At 32.4% G+C, this 24,631-nt stretch overlaps 1 protein-coding gene across 2 annotated transcripts in view; it reads right to left on the bottom strand.

Moving 5' to 3' along the window:
• Positions 1 to 24,631, bottom strand: part of Cnot6l (CCR4-NOT transcription complex subunit 6 like) — a 70,674-nt gene that overhangs the window by 18,266 nt on the left and 27,777 nt on the right. For both annotated transcript variants that reach the window (XM_015499261.2, XM_048784794.1), the window contains exons 4-7: positions 20,509 to 20,598; positions 11,230 to 11,298; positions 8,067 to 8,224; positions 5,079 to 5,233 (exon numbers count right to left, since the gene is read on the bottom strand). In XM_015499261.2, coding sequence (XP_015354747.1) covers positions 5,079 to 5,233; positions 8,067 to 8,224; positions 11,230 to 11,298; positions 20,509 to 20,598 — 472 coding nt within the window. The remainder of the gene's footprint in view (positions 1 to 5,078; positions 5,234 to 8,066; positions 8,225 to 11,229; positions 11,299 to 20,508; positions 20,599 to 24,631) is intronic.

Raw genomic sequence — 24,631 nt, 5'->3', positions numbered from 1 at the left:
ATTTCATGTGACAGCACTTTAAATATATGACAAACATGTCAATGCTCACTACCCTCAAATTCTTTCCAGAAAAGATTGGTTCTTTACATAATAAATGGTGTTTTTATTTAAGCAAAAGTTTAAAGGCACATGCTATAGTTTGGATGCAGTTTAAACCCCAAGGGTTCACATGTTGAAGGCTTATCTCCAGTGTAGTGACAATGAGCTGTTGGAACCTTTAATAGATAGAACCTAGTAGGAGGTCAAAAGGACACAGCTCTCAAAAAGAGATTTAAGGTAGTTGTTCTGAAACCTTGGTTAGTTCTCTTGAAGAGCAATCCTAGACACTCCCATCTCTAGATTTCAATCTCACCAGGTGATTTCTTCTTTCAGGCACTTTTGCCTTGAGGCTATCCTGCCAGAAGTCAGAACCAAGCTGATGGCAGTGCTATGCCCTTAAACCTCCAAAACTGCAAGCTAAATAAGTATCTTGTGAGTACCCAGCCTTAGGAAGTAACAGAAAACAGACTAATACAGTGCAGTACCTAGAACAATGCACAAATGAGTCTTCTTCATTTTTTATTGTATTTTTATTAAAAACTAAAATTGCCTTTGAAGACAGCCATATACTCCCAAATCAATTTTTTTAAAAAAATAATGTTACTGTATTTTTCTACCTTTATTTTATTTATACATTTATATGTGGTGCTGAGGATCAAACCCAGTGCCTCACACATGCTAGGCAAGCGCTCTACCACTGAGCTACAATCCCAGCCCTCCAAATCAATTTTTATGACTACATTAGAGTCCCCTACACAGATTTACCATAAACTAGACTGGGTGCAGTGGTGCACACCTGCTGTCCCAGCTACATAGGAGGCTGATTTGGGTCTAGGATTTCAAGGCCAGTCTAGGCAACATAACTAAATAAACTAAATAAACAGATTCATTATAGATTATTTACCTACTCTATGTTGAACATTTAAGTTACTTTTGATATGAGCCAATGATGTAAGCTTTGCACATATTCTTCTGTATTCCCAGGTGATTTTTCAATCCCTCCTTTTCTTCTGTTAATAATGTAAGAGCAGCAAACTATTTCTTTTAAGTATCATTTCATGAGTATCCACTGATTATAGATTACCCACATTCAGATTATGTCAAGAGCACATTGAAACTTCATTCTTTTTTTCTAACAGATTAAATATACTCACCAGCTTTTGGGCATTTTTAAATGTGATGTATATGCATTCTATTTTTCCTCAAATAATTAAAATTCTCAACAGAACAGGAAAAAATAACAATAAATAAAAGCTACCCATTATTGAGGGTCTACTCTATCAAAATCTGTGTTAAGTACTTTATGATGTTAGTTAGTCCTAAAATTTTCACATGGAGATATACTGCTCAGATTCTTCATCTACCCTTCAGGGAATTTGTCAGTTGTGTGCCCTCAAAATCATGTACTCAGTGAGCACAAACATCCAATGGAAAATCAAAAGCAAAAATAAAGGCAGGCATGGTGGTGCACCACCTATAATCCCAGCAGCTGGCTCAGAAGGCTGAGGCTGGAGAATTGCAAGTTCAAAGGCAGCCTCAGCAAAAGCAAAGCACTAAGCAACTCATTGAGACCCTGTCAATAAATAAAATATTAAATAGGGCTGGGGATATGGCAAAGTGGTCCAGTGCCTGAGTTCAATCCCTGGTACCCACCCACCCCCCACCCAAAAAAAAAGCAAAAATAAAGATCTTGCAATTTTAGCCCATGTCCATGGTTTAATTCTCATAGGGCATATTAGCTTCAAAGCTCCTGGGGGATCATTTCCACGTCTCTAGATGTGAAATTCTGCTTCCTCCCTTTCTTTTCCACAAATGTTGATTCCTAATATACTCCAGAACGACAAATTATCTCAGAGTCTTCTTTCTGGAAACCCAAATTGTAATATGAGAAATTACTATTACCATTACAAAGATGAAGAAAATTGAGGCTAGGCAAATCTTTTTGCAAAATAAGATGGTTTATCTATCTCTAAAATCTCAGAACTTTTCCTATATTCCAATATTCATAACAGATCACCCATGCCAGTTTTCTAGACACACTTTTACAGGACCTTTAACATCATGGATATAATTATTTTCATTTAGAAACCTAACTAGTTAAAACAGTTTAATGACTCTTGGTTTACCAATCTTACCTTTTTGATTTTCCATTCTCCTCTTCACTGGTCTTAATCCTATTTTGAAGATAATGTTCCTTCAATAAGATCATGAAAGCAAAATAGAAACTGTATAGCTCTGGTTTTTCTCTCTTTTTTTCCATATTTTTTTCTTTTTTAAAAGGGGAGTAGCTTTGTATCTTTCACAATAGACAGCCAGTTCTCATACATATTAACTGACTGAAATTTTTTTTAATGGTGACAGGGACATGGGTTACCAAAGCACAGAGTGTGTTTGGTGAATCTTTATTCTCATTATGTTTTCTGGATAGCCACACATGGATATGATCTATTCCTTTGGCTCAGACTTTATTGAGCCTGTTATCAATGTGTATATCTTAAACTCCCATCTCCTTCACGGCAAACTTCCTGATCTGAGTGTCCAAGTAGCATGCTGCTTGAAGCCTACTCCATGGATGTGCTTATGAATGCTGATGTTATATTCCTGAATCAAAACCTCAAGCGGCAGAAGGGCTGTTATTCTTCTTGCCACCATTTTTCTTTGCAGGTTCCACTCTGCTGGGCCCAGGTGGGAAAGGAAGAGCAGCTATTTTTCCTTATTCAATTAGTATTTACACAATCACAGTGGGTCTATCCCTTGTTATTTATACAGCATACTGAAACTTAAAATACCCTCCTTGTTGAGTGTTTTCCTCAGCACTTCTACCAAGTCTTTAGTTTTTCTTAATTTTCTTGGCAATGACTATAGTTTCTTAAAACTGTTTTTAAAAATATGCTTTTCTTCATTTAGAAAACAATTCTTTTAAAATGAATCCTGAATATGATTATTTGTTTTATTAGATGTTTCCAACTTTCTTTGTTGGTGTAATTTATGACAGTATTGCCATACTTCTAAAAGCTCCTAGTCTTCTTGAAGTATCTTCTTTTTATTGTCTTTGGTTTCAAGAAGTTCAGAAAAATAAAACTAGCTTTCCTAAACAACGTGATTATAATTAACACTCTCTTCTTTGACACTGAGAAACACTAAAGCAAAGTGTTTCTCAAATCTTTTCACTAGCTTCAGCATCTGTTCTCAGGTAGTTGAGAACTAAGGAACCAAAGACAGTTCCCTTTTTCTACTGAAAGTTAAATAAGAATTGAATATGATAATTGAACCTTAAGAATTTTTAGCTACTCTGCATTTCAGAAGAATGATTTCCAGTATTAATGGTGATAGCTATGATCTTGCACCATTTACCTTTTTTCTGTTTATTTTATGAAGAAATCATTTTGAAATACATAGGTCTTCTTTCATTGCTTCTATTAGATGCTTCTTTTTAAATATACATATTGGTTTATAGTTTTTTTTCTAATCACTAATCTAAATTCACCAAGCATTGGTAATATGAAAAATCTTAAACTTTTCTTTTAGTATTTAAATTCATTTATTATTTGTACTCTATGACTGGTATACAGATACCATAAGCATCATTACTGACACTTTTTTCCCTAAGAATTCTTCTGCCTTTTAGAAAAATTTAAACAAAACTCACATGGGTATAAGAAAGGACACAAAAACCTTCTCCCATGAAAAAGATTATTCAGTTGTGTATTCATATGCAGGAAGAATGTCCAAAACAAGCCTTCAGACAAAGAAATAACTCAATTTCTTACCAACTTGTGGTTTAAAAGTAATTTGATTGGCTATCATGTGACTAAAGGGCTAGAGATGTGGCTCAGTGTTTAAGAAACCCTGGGTTCAATTCCCGGTACAAAAAAAAAAAAGACTTAAGTAATATTCCTTACCTATAAAAAGGAACGATGTTAACATAGTTAAGAAGACAGTATAACTGCCCATGAGTTGTCTCATACCCTCCTTTTCTGAATCACATCTATGTACTCTTAAACTAAACATAGTATAAAATACTATGAAAAATGTAACAAATGTCAAATTTAAAGCAATTTTCCCAAATGAGGTAAATCTTGAAAAAGATACATAATAATGGATGCGCAAACAAAAATGTCAAAAGAATTCTTTAGTATAGTGGTTAAAAGCACTATTTCCCTAAAATAGTATGTCATACTAGTAAGATATTATGTCAACAAAAGTATTGACTGGCTTTGTTATAATAGGGACCAAAAAGGGAAATAATGGAAATAATCACAAGCATATATATGTTTATTCTATAAGTAGATCTAATGTATCAACTCCCAATCAACCATCGGATTCAACATTTATCAGACTTCATGCAATTTCCACTGCCCTGTCTCAATTTATTCTTTTTAACTCCCCACTTCTATAAGCTCAGAGCCTCTCCTCTGTCCAGCCTTACTGATCTATTCTTATCTCTCTTATGCATATTATAATTGTCCACTGTGCCTATCTCTTCTTACTAGATTTGAGCTTTCAGTGAAATCAGAAACTATGACTTGTCTATCTTTTTTGTCTATCATGCCTAGTATGGGACCTGGCACAAACAAATGCTCAGCAAACATTTAGTGAATAAATGAGTAAATAAACAATGATAATTCAAATGAGGAAAAGGTTGAAAAAAAAAAAAATCAATGATTCTGAAAAAGCCGACTATCAGAAAAGAAAAGAAACCCAGATAACTTATTGGTAATCTTAAAAGGCAACAATTTTCACTTGTCACAAAAACTTTTACTTTATAAAAATATATCTTCAAAAAATTATGAAACCATATTCAAGTCTACTTCTAAAATTTTCCATGTAATTTGACAATAAAAGCATAAAGAATAATACAATATACATCCCTGTTTCCAATATACAGTCTTTAAAAAAAAAAAAAAAAAGCACTACCAACAGTTTTTAACTTCTGTAACATTTGTTTTTAGCTTTGTTTTTTAGGGTCAAACCAAAGTCAATTTTAAATGTGTAATAATTAAATAAATTTACACTGTTTTGCTGTTTCCTTAACTTACTTTTCTGTTTTGAAGAATATTGCACAACCATCCACATGCTTTCTCTCCTGCTCAGACATGATTTTGGCACGTGACTTTGGAGAAAAAAATCCATCATATCCACGCTCCTTCAGTGCTGGCAGAAAGAGAGTGAAGTATTGCTCTGTTTCCACTTCCTGAGATGAAAGAAAACTTGTTATCTAAATGACACCGGGAAACACTGATTGGGACATAGGAATATTCAACATTATGAGTAAGGTATGATTAAGTTCAAACAGTTCACATAATGAATATTATCTATCTTACCTTATTGTTAACAGCTGCCAAGCTGTCATTTAGCAAGGGTAAAACATGAAAGAATCAGAAAGGTGGCATGATTTTCTTATGTTCACACAGCTAGTTAGTAACAGGAGTAGGATACATCCCAAGTCTCTAGACTTCCAATTTAGAGTTTATTCAAATATAATTCACTTTCTCAAGACCAAGTAAGCTGGACATATGATATAGATTAAGGTGGTAGGTAATAGAACATTTTATATAGAGAGGTAATTTTTTAAATTATTTATTTTAAAAATAAATAATGAACTATGGTGGGAAAGAATGATACCCAAGATTGAGAAACATAAAATCAAGAAAAAAAATCTACTTTTTATAAATGTTTAGGTACCTGAATATCAGTTATTCAATCAATGGTCTCAAATAATTTCGATCACTCTTTCATCATATTTTTAACAAATCTTTCCAAATAATCAAATATGAAGAGAATTTATGTTTGAAGATGCTCATAATAGCATGATTTTATAACAGCAAAAACTTACAAACTAGTAAATGCCCAATAGAAGGAAAAAAGTTAAATCAATTAATATATGTTCGTATAATTAACTGGTTTTGAAGAATGTTAACATGGAAAATGCATTAAATACAATTATCAAGAAACAAAATATGCCAATAACCAATTTTATTTTGAAAATATACAGGTAAATATAAGTTGGTAAGGGAATGTGTAGAAGAAAAATAGAAGTTTTAGCATAGCCACTATCTTTGGGGATATGGGAACAGGGTCTTCTTGCAACACGTTTTATATTTTTTCAAAATTTTCAACTTTTCTAGAATGAACACTATCAGACAGTTATTATTTGTATAACAGAAAAAAAAGTCATCTTAAATTATGATGAATCATTCTTCAAACTATACATTATTTAGAAGGATGTGAGGCTGTTATTACTATAAATACTAAACCAAAAGGTAAACAGTTCAATAACTAAAATAGCCTAATTTTATTTGTTTCCTCCTGCCCCCCAATTCTGTGTTCCTCTCAGTGTTCATAAGGAAATTTAATTTTTATAGATTTTTAAACTTTATTTCTCAAGCAACATTAAAAAATCATTAACATACTCTATTACAAAAAAAAAAATATGTAAAAGTACCAGGGAATGGTGGTACAGGCCTGTAATCCCAGCTACTCAGGAGATTCAAACATGAGGATCACAAATTCAAGATCAGCCTAGGCAACTCAACAACACCCTGCTCCAAATAAAATTTAAAAGGGGACAACTCAGTACTTGAGTGCTTGCCTAGCATGCACAGGTCCTAGTTCAGTCCCCAATTTACCCTCTGCCCAACACACACAGAGAAAAAAAATATATATATATATACACACATGCATATATTTATTTATAAGTAATCATTTTTCTTATTAGGATATGCCAAAACAGAATGTATTTTTTTGAAACACCTTTAAGAAATGGTATTTGAGGTAACAGACAAGTTACTTTGCCTGGTTTGATCATTCCACAGTAGAAATACATGTATCAGGAGCTGGGATTGTGGCTCAGTGGTAGAGCGCTTGCCTAGCATGTGTGAGGCAATGGTTCAATTCTCAGCATCGCATATAAATAAATGAACAAAATAAAGGCCCATTAAAAAAATACATGTATCAAAATATCCCACTATATCCCATTAAAATACACAATTATTATCAATAAAAAATATTAAATACATTTTCAAGCACTTAAAGTGCTTTGGAAGTTACTAAGAAAAAAAATAAACGAAATCTACTCAAATGTTTTTGGCTAATCATTAGCTAAGTGTTGAGAAGAAGAACACAGAACATATTTCATTAAAAACACATTTCTTGGGGCTGGGGTTGTGGCTTAGCGGTAGAGCGCTCGCCTAGCACATGTAAGACGCTGGGTTCGATCCTCAGCACCACATAAAAATAAATTAAATAAAGGTATTATGTCCAACTACAACTAAAAAATTTTTTTAAAAAACCACATTTCTTCTTCATTTAAATTCATTAACAATGAAGTGTTACTGAATAGAAGACACTTAAGGTCTCCCTCTCCAATTCAAGGGTATGCAACTTCAACTACTGGGCCTTTTATGAGTCAGTCCCTTCATCAGTATTTTACTCCCTTGGAGACCTAAGGCCTTAAGAGGAAGCAAGAAGAATTTCTAAAATTATGTTCAGTGTTTCAAAAAGTCCAGCAGACATTATACATTTCCTAAAATAAAACTGCATGAATTAAGGGGTGGGGGGAAGAATATCAATTTCAGTGGTGGTTTATAAAGTAAGGTAAAAAGTAGGATTTATAGTATAATATCTTTAAATGGTTATCTTTAAAGAAAAACTGTGGGCAAGCATTTTTTTTTCTAGACTCTATTAATATACATTAAATTTATAGTTCTGAAAAACTGATAATCTTCTGTAGATTTTTCTTTCAGCAATACCAATGATTTCTTCATAAGGTAAATTGTTAAAATGGATAATGGGTAAGACTTCAGAAAATAGTAAATGAATACAAGTGCATAGCTGTACTGAACAAAATAGTTTCCCTGTGGAGATCTCTTAAATGCTTATTAAAATTAACCTTTTTGTTTTTTTAAAGACAAGGAGATAAAATAATTCCTTTAGAGTTTTGCTTTGAACACAGAATCCCAGAAGAGGATCTTCTTTTGTTTTTAAGTTCACCTTTAAGTTAAAGACAACTTAATTTCTAGTGTTACCTGAAGACTAATGATATCTGCGTCACAGTTAACAATTTCTTCCATAATTCCCTTTTTCCTGTATTCCCAGTTTAATGCCCAGGAAGGGCAATAGCCATATAGCTGCCGGGTAGCATATTTATCACATAACACATTGTAACACATAACTGTGAATGATGCTAAGAAGTGGGAGAAAAAAACAGACAAAAGGGAGATGATTAGGCAACTTCTTCTAAAGCAATATCACATACACACATGAATAATTACATACACATACCCCAAATATCATCATTGTAAAATGCCCAGGGGAGGAGTAAGATTTTGTTAAACTATATCGCCTAAAACTTCATTGGAATCCATCATACCATAGTTCGTTTATTCATCTAGAATTAGATCATTGATGTTAACAATTGAGATTGAGAAACTTTAAATTAAAATATCAAATTTTAAGTCACTATTAATTTTTTGCATGTAATTTGCTTAGAAATTTTTTGTAGAACAAAGTTAAATTTTGGTTTCATTCTAATTAACAGTCTCTAATTTCATTACTTCATATTACCAAAATATCCATTCTTTTTCCTGGGCCTTTTAATGTTCTCTGAACCAGAAAAGTGTAGACCAATAAAGTTTAGTTATCAGAGTAACCTTTTTACCCAATGTTCATTTCTGAAATAAAATTCTCATTTTTGAAAATGTCCTTGAACTATAAAAAGACTATAAGCAGCCAGACATATGGTGCATACCCATAATCCCAGAGGTTCAGGAGGCTGAAGCAGGAGGACAGTGAGTTCAAAGCTAGACTCCACAACTTAGTGAGACCCTAAGCAACTTAGTGAGATCCTATCTCTAAACAAAATATAAAAATGGCCAGAGAGGTAGCTCAGTGGTTAAGTGCCCCTGCGTTCAATCCCTGGTACAAAAAATTAAACAAAGAAAAGGACTGTAAAGAAACTAACAGCCTGTAGAAGATGGTTTGTATCCTTGTTACTAAATTGTTCTCTAAGGTCCAGCAGTATCAGTGATTACCTAGTACCTCAGAAATGCAAAATCTGTGACCCCACAAATAACCTGCTGAACAATCCAAGAGATCCATAAGCACACAATGTTAAAGTCTTAGCAGTCCTAAGTTTTATAATTTTCTATCCTAGATGCCCATTAGAATTACTTTGTAGAGCTTAAAAGAGGGGGGAAATGCTGATATCTAGATTGTGACTCCAGACTAAGTCAGAATATTAGGTTCCTAGTATTTATATTTTTAAAAGTCATACCAGGTTTTTATAATGAGCAGATATGGTGAAGAATCCAAGATAAAGTAATACTTAATTGAGGCTGGTTCCATTTCAGAGGATAGAAAAGGTATGAAGAAAAATTCAGATAAATGATCCTCCAGGTATCTAATAGTCATTTTGTATACTGAGGGCTAAATTTCAATTTGACTTATTTGTATTCTCTTATCATCTATCTTTGAAATAGCCTAGAACCATTTCCAAATCACTATATATTGTAAAGTGAGTACCCTGAGTTTACCTTACTCTGCTTCTCTGGGTTTGAAATGTCTTTTGGAAATAAGAAGAAGCAAGACAGACTTTTATTCACTCATTTTGTTTCTAAGACTTTTGTGAAGTGAGATTTTTTTATAGAAAAAGTCATAAATTTTAATTCCTATAAAATATCCAATATTCTTTATATTAGTAGTATGCCTATAGTTTTTAAACACAACTAAAAATTATTTAATTACTATCTGGTACCTTTCTACAATGTTAGTTTAGTTTATCATAATAAATCACTATTATTTGTCATCACTTATTATATACATCCCCTTATGCATCAGTAATTAAAGAAAGGCTAGAATTGTTAGTATCTTTTGTAAGCACTTAAGAGTCTCAGGGAAACACCATGAACCTGAAACCCCCCCCCCCCACACACACACACACACAAATCCATACTAATTTTTCAAAAGAGAAAATCCCAAGAATACATTACTTTGAGAATTCAGCAACTATGAAAACTTATTTCTGCTGTTCTTTTTCCTTCAAAGAAATATAGCTATGTGATATTAGGAAAAGCATTTCTTCAAAATTACATCCACTCATATTCAAAGGGAAATTACTCTGAAGAACTAGAAGATGGTGTTTTTAGTATTAGAAAGCTTATGATTAATTACACACTAGGGAAGACCAAGTATAAAATAAAAGGCTTTGTAGAAAGCCTTGGTGTTCCTTTTACTTAGACCATCAATGTGTGTCATGATAAGGAATAACTGTTATTCATGATAACAATGACACAGTGCCCTTTCTGACAGGTTGAAACTATGGTTCTAGTGTGTGGTGATTTTAGAAGTATTACCCTAGGCATACACAAAACTATATATTATATTTCTCAGAGTTATTAAAATGCAAATAGAAACATGAAGGTTACACTTTCCACATTTCCCAATACTAAATAAAATGAATACTAAATCAAATGTTTTGTTCTGAATCTTTAAAAAAAGCCAAAAATTCATAAGCAGAAGGGCTTTTATATTATTCAACATGTCAATAATATATTCTAACTGTGATTTACCCTTTAAAAATTATTAAAGTAGCAGTAGCAGTATTCAATGACTGGTTTATTCTTATATCGAAACAGTGGAAATCTTCATTTAATTTTAAGTTAAAATTAATATGAGAATTATTACTTGTGATGAAACAAGTCATTGGAAGAAACCATAATTTATAATTTTATTTCAAGTAGAACTCCCAACCCCCAAAATGTTTCATCTGTCATATGAGCATTTTATAAGTGAAATTCTATAAATGAAGTTCTATAAAATGCTACTGGTCCATACAGAGAAACAAAGGTTTATATTTTCTATATTATTACTATTCTAGACATGCTAAATTATACCCTTAAATTACACAAATACTTACCCTGTACTATATTTCTACAACCCTAGACCAGTATATTTTATTACCAGTTCCATTAAGTTAATTTATCATTAAGATATAGGTCTACCTTCCAGGAGTTGCATCTCTGTGAAAGATACAAAATAACTTGTGCATAAGCCTATCTTAATATGGATTTTAAATATTCTTAAATTCATCTAACCATGGAAGGTAAAATGAGGCCTGTTAACTAGAGACTGTGAAGCCTAAATGGTATTTCAAGTATCTCTGAAAAGAGTCAAATAAGAATGAGAAACTACCTGATGGCAGAATTTGGTCTCGTTCTTTTAATGTAATCCATGGCCTCGGAGGAAGCTGCTCTGGATGAACTAGGGAAAAAAAAAAAAAAAAATTGTAAGCATAAGTTAATTTCACGTGTTTCTAAAATCAGTGTCACTTAATTTATAAGGAAAAAATCAACCTGGTTTCTATTCAGCTGTAATGGTCCACAAACTGACTTAAAAATCCAATGCTGAAATTTAATGAGGATTTAAAAACCAAAGGAAATTTAAGAAGAGCTATGAAGAGAACATAAAACATCAGAAAAGGACATTAGGAAACTCATTAATGGTATTTTCACTTGCATTTTATGAAAGGTACCTATTTAAAACCTTAAGTAAAATCTTACTGTCTTAATTACATATGTAAATTGTGTTGAGTCAGCCTTGTTTCCTGCCAGGAAATCAAAGCCATATAAAATTGTAACAGGCTGACAAATTAAAATGTTCAAACATCTTTAAAACAGGGGAAGGTTGGGGGAAGGCCGCACTTGAATGTATAATAAAAATTGAATTTTCTAGTTCTTTTTTTTTACTTCCTGGTCTTACTTTATCTCTTTTATAATGTCAGTGCAAAGCAAAAGGTTAGAATTGCAATGGTCAAAAAAAAAAAAAAAAGGAAGGCAGTAGTTAAACATTAAATTGCTCAGATATGGTTATCAATACCATGAACTAAAACTAGCCAATTACTATGTGAAAGAAAATAACTAAGATTTAACGACCTCCTTTTCTTCTTCTTTTTGAAAATCTTTGCAATTACATAACAAATCATTCAAGTCTGCAGATTTGTCTAAGGTATTAGTAGCTGAGAAATGTACTCCTTTAAAACAAAATCACTCCATTTTCATTCAGCTCTGGAAATTCTGACAAAAGTATCCCAGACCTTTAAGAGTATCACTTTACTAATCATTCTGGTGCTCCAAATATCTATTTAAAGAATACTACTCTGTTTTAGCAACCACACTTTTTAGAGTAGAATGAACATTATTTCACATATTCCACATCTTGGCAGAAAGAAAGAAAAGTTATCATAACAAATCATCCAGCTAGTTCAATATATTCAATCCTAGAAAATAATCATGCCTACTGGAAGTACCATTCCAGAATCATAGCAACTTGTCTCAAAAAAGCATTCTACAAATAGAATAAGAGTAAACAAAGAACATTCTAGCACTTGAGATCCTTAATAGCAAAATCTACCTAAGCTGTTGTGGGTAAAAAATCTAGAAATCAAGCTTCTTAAAATAAAACAAGTAATTAATGTCAACATTTTGGTGCTTTCCAAATCTTAACTAAAACTATATATCAGTCTAAGTAGTTCATCAACAACATTGAAAGAGCCAACATTCAATCTCACTAGTAACCAGGAAAATTTAAAAGATAAGGCAGTATATGTCTACCCAATTGACAAAACAATTTCAAATTTAATAATATCCAGGATTTGTGATAATGTAATAGCTACCTGAATATTTAGCTGGTAAGAATATAAACTAGAACAATTATCTACGGAACAAATTGGTATCATCTTATAAAACTTAAAGCATTCATGTTCCTATGAACTAGAAATTTTATTTCCTGGATTCAGTCCTATCTGCTTAAAGCAGCATGCAAAAAAATATGAATTACCCTATTGTTTTATAATAACAAAAGCAGAGGTAAACAGCTAACTAATATCCATTTTTAAGAAAGACTTTACCAGTTAGAAGAAAAACTGAGACACTTATATGTGTAAAGACATCCAAGGAATCCTACTAAGAAAAAAAGTAGCAAAATGTATAAGGATTGAATATGATAGTTTATTAGAAAATATAAAATCATATTCAAAAAAAAGTTATAGTACAAAATTTCTCCTGATATAATTTTTGCATGTAAATGGCTGCCCAAAAAGTACAAGGAAACAGACCCAACTTTTAAATGTGATAACCTACACAGAGGAACTGGAATTAAAGGTAGAAACCAAAGGAAATTTTAGCTTTAACAGGAATTTTAACATATTTTACAAGAAGAATCAGATATTGGTGTCAGATAAAGTTAATTGTTTAAAGGTAAAACTGCATGGTCAATGATATGACAAAAGAAAGGAATAGAGAGAAGTGTGAGCTAATATCACATAAAATAAATAAATAAACTGGTGACCATCCAGTCTGCCAAAGGCAACATCCCCAGCAAAACCTGACTACCACTTCATCCCACCCACACCTCACAGTGGCTGGCAGCATTGGGCCTAGGTCTGTCTGTAGTGATGACGTCAACTGAGCCTGAAAAAGGACAAGAGAATTACATGCAAAATCTCAACAGGAAATTTGTCAGTTAAAACGGAAGATTGAGAAAGAATCAAGGGCCCCTCAACAATTTTTATAAGTAAAAACAAATTCCCTTGAAACAAATGAAAAAATAGAAAAACCCAGGCAAAGAAGTTATTGGGGGTGGGGGGGAGCGTTAAAATAGAATTTATCAAACTAAAAAATAACCAAAATTTTAAAGATATTAGAAGAGCATAGTTACAGAGGTAACAAAAGATAAAACCAGTGACTGCAAATAAGTTAATGGCACTCAATCAGAACAAAAAAGAAAAAAGACTTTCAACAGAACCTGAAGGACTTATGAAACTGTATAACCAAAGATCTACATTCATATCATCAGAGTTCTAGAAGAAAAAGGATGTGGGGATGAAGAAAGTATTCTAAGAGATAAAGGATAAAAGTTTCCAGATTTGTGTTAGAAACAAACCTACAAATCCAAAAAGGTGAATAACCTCAAAGAAATCCATACCAAAACAGACTAAACTTCTGTAAACCAAAGAAAATAACTGTCAACTGCAAATTCTGTAACCAGCAAAACTATCATTTAAAAGTCAAGGGAAATAAAGATTTTAACAGACAAAGGAAAATTAAGAGAGGGATCACTTACAGAACTACTCATAAATAATAACTAAAGGAAGCTCTCTAAACAGGAAGAAAAATACAACAGAAGAAACAAAACATCAAAAAGGAAAAAAAAAGGAATGGGTAAAATTAGGGATAAATACTATAGACTTTCCCTATCAGCTTCTTAAATCATATATAATAGCTAAAGCAAAAAATTATAACAATAACTATTCTGGTGCTGAGTGCAAGTATCTAGCATTTACTAAAAATGAAAATTAAAAGAGCAAATCTTAGTTGATTAAAAAACATGACAACTATATGCTGATTACAAAAAATCTCTCAAATACAACAAAGAAAAGTTGGAAATAAAAGAATGAAAAATTATATGCTATAATAACATTAATTGTTAAAAACCAGAAATGGCTACATGTTTCAAAGCAAATGCAAGAAACACAAAAAGTAATTCGTTACATATTGAGAAAATAACCAATCCACTAAGATATAGCAATCCTAAATATGTATGTACTAATCAACAGAGCTTCAAAATACCTAAAACAAAAACTGACAAAGAAAAAAAAAATCCACCTTTTTTTTTAGTTGTGGATAGACATACATATATTTGTTATTTATTTATTTGTTTATTTGTTTATTTATGGTGCTGAGGCTCAAAATCCTGGTGCCTCACACATACTAGGTAAATGCTCTACCACTGAGTCACAATCCCAACCCCTATAATGGGCAACTTTAACATCCCCAAATCACCATTTGAAAGGACTACTAGATAGTAAAATTAAAAATGAGAAGAATTGACCACCATCACCAAGATAATCTAACTTTTATTTATAGACAATTCCACTCAACCACTGCAGAACATTTATATTTATCCAGAGCCTGTGGAATATTCATCAAGATGGACAGTATCCTGTATCATAACACAAATTTCAACATATCAGAGAAATTTTTCAACTAGTTGCAAGCTGGAATCAAAACAATAATCAACTGAAAGACAACAGGAATATTTTTTAAAACACGTGTGATTTAAATAACACATTTCTAAACAATTCATCAATCAAAGAGGCAGTCTCAAAGGAAATTGAATGAAACTATATATATAGCATACCAAAATTTTGTGGGGTACAGATAAAGTAGTTTTTGATAGGGTAATTCACAGTGCTACATGCTTACATTTAAAAAGAGGGATGATTTCAAACCAATAATAGAAATTTCTACCTCAAACTAGAAAAATAGTGAAAAAAAAAAAAAACCCAAAGCAAAGAAGAAAAAAAGGTTAAGATACGTAAAAGTCAAATAAACAAAAATATACAATGCCAATCTGAAGCAAAGGAGAACACATGTAGAAATTTTTTCATGTAGTTATGTTAGTGTCAAAATAAATTTCAAAGAAAGGTACAGCACAATGACAAAAGATTTAAATAACTATGAATACGAAATACATTTAAAAAACCTTCATTACATGTCATTTAAAAGTTAAAAGAATAGGAATAGCAAACAGTAGAATGAATCTGACACAACTTTCATACGTGCATAATAAATACAGTCATTCTCACTATCATGTACAACCACAAGACTCCATGTTTTTATAAATATGTCAAAATACACTGTAATGTATATATAAAAAGAATAAAAAAATGAATGATCTCTACAATGAAAAAGGAAGATTTTAACATAACATTAAAAGAGCAAGTCTTAGTTGATTAAAAAACATGACAACTATATATGCCAGTAATGAATAAGACCAAAGAAATCATTAAATATATGTAAAACATGTTCAAATCATACAATTAACGAATTTAAACCAGTATATATAAAATTTTGTAATAAACAACCACAGTATGCTTTTCAAGTATAAATTTAATATTTATCTTTTTTTTGCGTGAGGGTGAGGGATACTGGGGATTAAACCAGGGGTGCTTTACCACTAAGTTACATACATCCCCAGCGATTTCTATTTTGAAATAGGTTTTCATGAACTTCCTGAGGCTGACTTCAAACTTGCAATCTTCCAGCCTCAGCTCCCAGTTTAAAACAGAGTACATGTACCACAATGCCTGGCTTGACATTTAACATTTAGAAAAATTAAGAATGTGCTGGGTAATAAATTATACATTCTTTTAACTGTAAATCACTTGGAGTAAGTTCTCTGACCACAAAAGAACAAAGAAAACTAAAACTCCCTTGAAAACTCAGAAATAAGTTTCTAAATGACTCATAGGTCAAAGCAGATATGATTGAGGGATATTAGAAAATACACTGAACTGGATGAAAATAATGCATATTAAAACTTGTGGGATGCAGCTTCAAAAGCCATGTTCAGAGAGAGATTTATAAGTAAATATGTTGCAAAGCGGAGTACAAAAGTTATGACTTAGATTTTATGTTAAATAAGAAAAAGAACAGCAAATGAATCCTGAAGAAAGAAAGCAAAGGAAGAAAGTAATGACACTAAAACAAACACAATAAAGAGAACCAATATGGTCAGAAGTTGGATCTTTAAAAGAAAATATTCTATGAAGTAAACAAAGGCAACACAAACTAGCATCTCCCTTGGAAAAGATATCATCATATATCTTTTGGACCTTAAAACACTGTAAAATGATATTTTGAACCACTCTATGCCAATAAATTTAAAGATTTAGATAAAATGTGCAAATTTACAGAAAACATAACTTTTACAAACTGAAAGAAAAAACAGAAACCCAAACAAGTCCACAGTTATTAAAATAAATCAGTGATTTCAAACTTCCTACAAAGGAACCTCAGGCCCAGATATGCTTTGCTGAATATCTAGGATAGAAAAAAATACCAATCTCAAACTCTTTAAAATAATATGAATTCCCACAAAGTTTATAAAGCCAGTGTATAAAAACCTGACAAAAACAATGAAGAAAGAAAATTAATGGTCATTCAGACTCAAACACAGACATAAACAATTCTATGCAGAATAGTAACAAACTGAAAATCTGGGGATAATATATAAAAAGAATTATAATATAGCACAACCTATATGGATTTATTCCAGGAATACAAAGGTAGTATAACACACAAAAATAATCAATATAATTATTATACTAAGAGAATAAAGGCTAAAAAATATCTAATCCTCTCAAGAGAAAACTCCCTTGGCTGGTTACATTGGTACTTGCCTATATTCCCAGCAATTCCATTAGACAGAAAGATGGTAAATTCAAGGCCAGCCTGGGCAACATGACAAGGCCTCATCTCAAAAAAACCAAATGAACAAACAAACAAAAAAATCTCTGCTGGCAAACTAAGATTAGAAAAACTTCCTTAATCTGGTAAAGCTTATCTATATAAAAACTACTATGAATATCACATTTAGTTGTAAAACTACAAGAAGTTAATAAATTGTGAAATTTGACAAGGATATTCACTATCACCACTTTTAATTAGCAGTTTTACTGATGGTCTTAGAAAGTGCAATAGGCAAGAAAATAAATAAATAAGGATTGTGGATGTAATTCTGTAGTACAGCACTTGCCCAACATGAACAGGCCTTAGATTCAAACCCCAGTACCACAAAAGAAACAAAGAGAGAAAAAGAGAAAGAGATAAAGGAAGGAAAAGAAAGAAAAAATATATGTATATGAGAAAGAAAATAATAAAACCATCATTATTTGCAGATGTTACAATGGTACAAATTAAAATAAAAAAAAAGTATCAGGATTAAGAACAGTTAAGCAAAGTGGTTGAAAACATTTTAGCAAAGGCATTTAGCAAATGTTTAGCATGGTATCATAAATATACAAAATTCAAGGATATTCCATAAATTGTTACCTGTCTTGTGTTCAAAATACTATAAGAGCATCAAAACGGTCTATACTTAGAATTTATATAAAATGGCAATACAGAAATGTACAACTCAATACCAAAATTATAGAAGCCATGAAAAATGAAATAAGATCCACTGACATAAATATATCAATTATTCCAAAGCAATCTATAGATTCAGTATAATCCCAAATAATATCCTTATACCTTTTGAGAAGGGAGAGATGAAAAGTCTACTTCCAAAAATTTTCATAAAAATATAAAGTAAAAAAATCACATGGCCAAAGCTAGTCAAGATTCATCACAATCAGATAAAGAGGAAAGACTTACCCTACTAGATCTCAAGATTTTTTATAAAAGCTATCATAATCAAAGACACTGTTACACTGCCACAAAGACTAATGGAACACAAACTAAAATCAAAATCCATGCATGTATGAGTTTGTCGGGATAAACTCAACTACAATGTATATATAATTATAAAGCTCTGAAAGAAAGACTGACCAATGGAAGAAAACAAAAAATCCCAAAACACACACACACACATACACTGACACTTGATTTATTACAAAGATAGCACATATACACATACAAAAAAATAACCACAATAATGAAAAGACAGTCTCATCAATAAATGGTTCACGGTCAATATAATACACATACAGAAAAAATCATGAATTCCTACCTTATACAAACATCAATTTCAGGAAGGTTACATTTCTTAAGTATAGCAAATAAAAATTATGAGTGTCTATATAACACAGAATATGCTCATGATCAAGGTGGTAGGTAAAAATTCTTAAAGAGGAAACAGAAACATTACTATATCAGAAAATTCAGTAAGTTGGAGTATGTTAAAGTAGTTCTGTTCAACAAAAGATAAATTAAGCATAGGAAAAGGTATTTACAACATATATAACATCAAGCAGCTTTTATCTAAAACAGATGAAGAATACCTTAAAAATTACATACACACATCAATAACTGAATTAACTGGCTACATCTATACAGACAAGAAAGATATTTAACTGTAAAGTAAGTTGGAAATAGCACATATGATGTGCACAGCTTAATTTTCACATATTTCTAGTACTTAATGAAAAAATCTCTAATGCACATGCTAATTTATCTTCCATCAATCAACTTTTAAGTCTTTTTAACCAAAATATTTTAAATGATACTAACTGGTTTTCCCCTATTATAAACCCTACTTTTTGTATATTGGAGGGAAGGTGTCTTTTTTGATAGAATTAAAAAAGAGTAAAGCCAAAATATTGTAATAAGGGCTACTATAATATAAATTTATGATTTCTGAAGCTGTTTCAGAACTCTGCATTTTAAAAAGATATTATTCCAAGGAAACTATCTGAATTCAGTAGGATCTCCAACTTTTACCTACACTTTGAAAACTTAAGCAAAGGGAAAAAAAATTTAAATAAAACACTTAATAGCTGTCTAATGTAAGAAAACATTGTATATGGAGTACAACCATTTTAGTCCCGTGACTCTAATGTTCTTAATTTAAAAACCTGCTTGTGTCAGGCACAGTGGTGATGGCTGAAATTCCAGCAACTCAGAAAACTGAGACAGGAGGATCACAAGTTGGAGACCAGCCTCAGCACTCAGCAATTTAGCAAAACCCTCAACAAGTTAGTGAGAGTCTGTTACAAAACAAAAAATAAAAAAAGGGCTGAGGATGGAACATAGTGGTAAAGTACTCCCAAGTTCAATTTCCAGTACAAAAGAAAAAAAAAAGGCTGCCTGCAAAATTTCCACAAATGTACAGTAAATCAAACTACAAAAGCTCCTTGATTTACAATGGGGTTAAATCCCAATTAGTTTATTATGTTAAGTCAAAAATGCATTTAATACAATTAACTTACCAAACATTATCACTTAGCATACCCTATATTAAACATGCTCAGAACACTTAGACTACAGCTGAGCAAAATCATTCTAACATAAAGCTTACTTTATAATAAAGTGTTGAAAACCTCACATAATTTACTAAAAACAGAAAATTTAAAACAGAGTACATGCATGGATATGCATTCACAAAGTTAAAATCTTAAATCGAACTATCATTTTATTCATTAAAAAAAAAAGTGGGGGCTGGGGATGTGGATCAAATGGTAGTGCACTCGCCTAGCACGCATGAGGCACTGGGCTCGATTCTCGGCACCACATAAAAATAAAATAAAGATATTTTGTCCACCTAAAACTAAAAAATAATTTTTTTAAAAAATGTGTAACATGTATGGGTTCCAGGTAATGTGTACCAAATTAAAACAACTAAGAATTATATATTATTATTACAAAAAGCAAAGCACAATCTTGGGTTGATAGCTCAGGCATTAATCAGCTGTATGCAGATGATTAGTATCTGATTCAGTGAATATGTAACTGTAAAATGTGAATTAGAAAAATTCCTTCCACCTAGGTTCTTAGAAAAATTAAAATTATGTAACTAAATTTCCTAGAACATTGCTTAATAAACAGAAAGCACTCCATTTATGAAAAGAATAATGTTCTACCATGATATTATCTGGAGAGTATACTCCTTTTGTCATTAATAGTTAGTTACCTGCAAGATTGTCAAGCATGAAGTTCAGTAGCTTTCGTGTTCCATCTGGGTCCTGGTATAAGTTGAGAATATCCTGTGATAAAGGATTGCCTAAAGCAGAAAATAAAAATAAAACTTGTAAGACTCAGAATTGCAATACAAGACAAAAGATGTACACTATGAAACAAAACACTTTCTAAATTGAATTCTACTGTATTTAATGTCAGACATTTAAAGAAATTTTAAAAATATTCTTTTAAGATAATGAAACTTCAAAAGAATTCTTTCTTTTCAGATTTCACTGTTTATATTATGAACCTAAAATTTGGGCTTGTCAAAAACATGTATGGACACATACATAAACACATCACTTCATCTTGGTCAATTCCTTTTTTGGTGTGTGTGGGGGTGTGTTACCAGGCATTGAAGTCAGGGGCACTTGACCACTAAGCCACATCCCCAGCCCTATTTTTGTATTTTATTTAGAGCAGGGTCTCACTGAGTTCCTAAGCACCTCGCCATTGCAGAGGCTGGCTTTGAACCCCCAATTCTCCTGCCTCAGTCTCCGTAGCCACTGGGATTAGAGACGTGTGCCACTGCGCAAGGCTCATCTTCAATTCTAAAGTAACCCTATAGGTTCTATATTTATTTTTGATGACAGATTTCAAACTGAAAGACAAACAGCCCCACATGAGACAGAATAAATGTTGTCATAAAAAAGACTTCATCTTAGAGTATTTATATTACATTATAGAGAAAAGAAAAATATTTCAAAAGTGAGAAGAATTGTATGCTCATAAATTCAACATCATAGAACAGAAGGACAAATTTTTTGAAAGACAGAACAAAGCTCACTCAAGAAGAAACAGGTTTTTTTAAAAATCAACCAAAGTTAGAAAAGGATCTCCAAAAATTTGCTACTCTATAAAATCAAACCAAAAAAAAAACTATCAAAATCATCCTATAATTGTTAAGCATGACACTTCATCAACAACAAATGCGTATGTGATGATGGTTTCACAAGGGTATAATAGAATTGCAAAATTCCTATCATGTACTGACATCAATGCCTTCATAATATCACAGTACACCACATTATTCAGGTGTTTGTGGTGATGCTGATGTAAACAAACCTACTGTGCTGCCAGCTATATAAAATTATAGCATATGCAATCATGTACAGTACATAAATTTCAAAATAACAAACAACTGTTGCTGGTTTATGTATTTACTATTTAATATTTTTTGTTTCTGCCCTGTTAAGCCTTTTCTGAACTTTCATTCTACACCTTGGATTCTTGGTGACTGGAGGGATTTCTTGAGCCAACTGAAAGTCTCTGGCCAGAACAACCCTTCAGTAGGACCAAAAGGCCACAATTGAAATCCAGTCCTTCAGGATGAGAGGCTGGAAGTGTTTTTTTAGTCTTTTTGGAAGGCAGGTCTTACCAACTGACAAACTGGAAGGCTCCTGGCCAGGGCAACACCTTAGCAAAGACTGAAAGTCAGTTACAATAGGATTTCTGAAAGTCAGAGCCCATTATATTGGGAAAAAAAAAAAGCCTCTTAACCTTCCTCTTATACTTTCATCTCCATCTATATCAATAGAACCTCATGTGACCTCACTGAAGGCTCAAATTGGTGGGAGTTCTAATACATGTCTAAGCATGATCCCTACCACATGTATATCTAGTCCAAATGCTCAGCAACTGCCACTATGAAAACTTATATCAGGATCTCTTCTTCCTGACATTTACCATGGACTTTGATGCTGAATACCTTTAAACGTCCATACCCCACATCACAGAACGCAAGGACAGTGATCAGCTTCGCACACATCATTGACGTCTCTAACAGGGGCAGCCAGAATAGGCTGATGCCCAATTACCCTAAAATAAGTTAGGGGCCCAAGTCCTTGAGGGGATAATATTAGGCAAACAGGCGGCCATGAACATGTGAGTGGGGAAAGGACTACGAAGGGCAATTACTTAGACAGGACAGTGAACATATATCAAAAAAGAATCCATGGGTCACAGAACCAGGAAGCACAGGGAATGTTACTTACCAAAGCAGAAAAGCTTCTGAAAATGGGAACTGATATGTCAAATCTCCCCCAGCCATAGATAATTATAGCCTGTTAAGGGAATTATTATTCCAAGATCATGTAATACCCACCCCTTGTGACGAGATCTTTACAACCCTCAGAAAGAAAATTTTCTGAGCACTAAACAAAGGAGTAACAAACCACTTAAAGAGGTATAACAGAATGTGACAATAACAAAGAAAGCCAAGAACCTCAGTTTTTAGGAAACCCAAACCCCGAAAATCTACAACATACAGTCTGTCCAGAGGCATCCTGTTACAGTGCCTACTATACATTCTTATCTCACTTTCTAATAAACTCTTGCCAACTCTGAGGGAAAAAGAAAAAGCAATGCATTACTGAAAAACCCCCAGGAAGTATTCGCTTAAGAAAAAAAAATGTTAGAATCTGATTAAGAATAATGATTTATATAGTTTTTATTTATTCTGATTCCACACTGCCAGGGCAACTTTGAAGCCAATAGAGCAACAAATCAAAGCTGGAACTCTTTCAAAGCCTCATTTTCAAATAGTCATTATCAGACCTGTATAGTAATTATCTGATTCTTATCCAATGTTGAGAGACTTCTCCCTGGAGAAGAGGACTAGAACTGAGCCAAGTGTTCGAAAAAAAAATTACAGGAAAGTGTAAGTGATGGTAACAACTGGGACAAATAACAGACTAATCAAAAAGCTTAATATGAAAAGCTTGGGAAAGAGATGTCCATAATGGCTTTGAAAAGTTCTTACGTACTCCTGGAAATTTAAGACCATGAACATGCAAAGGACAACGCACATGCCCAGAAAAGACCAAAAACACCCAAATCTCTCACCTCCGTATTTTTTTTTAACATTTATTTTTTAGAAGTAGTTGGACACAATACCTTTATTTTATTTATTTTTATGAGGTGCTGAGGATCGAACCCAGGGCCTCACACGTGCTACACAAGTGCTCTACCACTGAGCCACAATCCCAGCCCCCAGGTTTTTTTTTTTTTAACTTATTCTTTTTACATACACGACAGTAGAGTATATTTTGACATAAATATATGGAGTATAACTTCCCATTCTTGTGGTTATTACAAGATGTGAAGTTACACTGGTCGTGTATTCATATATGAACATAGGAAAATTATGTCTGATACATCTACTGTCTTTCCTGTTCCTATCCACCCTTCTTTCCCTTCATTCCCTTGTCGAATCAAATGATCTTCCATTATCCTAGAGATTAATGTTCTATCTGAGGTGCAGATAACAGAGATTTTCTCCCATTCTGTAAGCTATATCTTTGTGTTATTGATTGTTTTCTTTCTTGTGAAGAAGCTTTTTAGTTTGATACAATCCCATTTATTGATTCTTGCTTTTACTTCTTGCAATTTAGGAGTCTTGACAAAGAATTCTGATCCTAAGCAAGTTGACAAAATGAAGATTTGGGCCTACTTTTTCTTCTATTAGGTGCAGGGTCTCTATTCTTTTTTTTTTTTAAGAGAGAGAGAATCTTTTAATATTTATTTATTTTTAGTTTTCGGTGGACACAACATCTTTATTTTATTTTTATGTGGTGCTGAGGATCGAACCCAGCGCCCCACACATGCCAGGCGAGTGCACTACCGCTTGAGCCACATCCCCAGCCCAACAGGGTCTCTATTCTAATGCCTAAGTCTTTGATCCACTTTTTGAGTTTTCTGCATGGTGAGAGACAGAAGAATAATCTCATTTTGTTAAATACAGATTTCCAATTTTCCCAGCACCATTTGTTGCAGAGGCTATATTTTCCACAATGTTATGTTTATGACAACTTTGTTTAGTATGAGATAACTGTTATTTATGTGGGTTTGTCTTGTGTCCTATTCTATACCATTGGTCTTTGTGTCTGTTTTGATTTTTTTTACCTTATTTATATATGACAGCAGAATGCATTACAATTCTTATTACACATACAGAGCACAATTTTTCATATCTCTGATTGTATACACAGTACATTCACACCAATTCATGCTTTCATACCTGTACTTTCGATAATAATGATCACCACATTCCACCCTCATTAATAACCCCATGCCCC

This window comes from Marmota marmota, unplaced genomic scaffold (assembly GCF_001458135.2).
Source record: "Marmota marmota marmota unplaced genomic scaffold, marMar, whole genome shotgun sequence".
NCBI classification, from domain to species: Eukaryota; Metazoa; Chordata; class Mammalia; order Rodentia; family Sciuridae; genus Marmota; species Marmota marmota.
The sequence above is the reverse complement of the archived record's forward strand: the minus strand, read 5'-3'. Positions and strand labels throughout refer to the sequence as shown.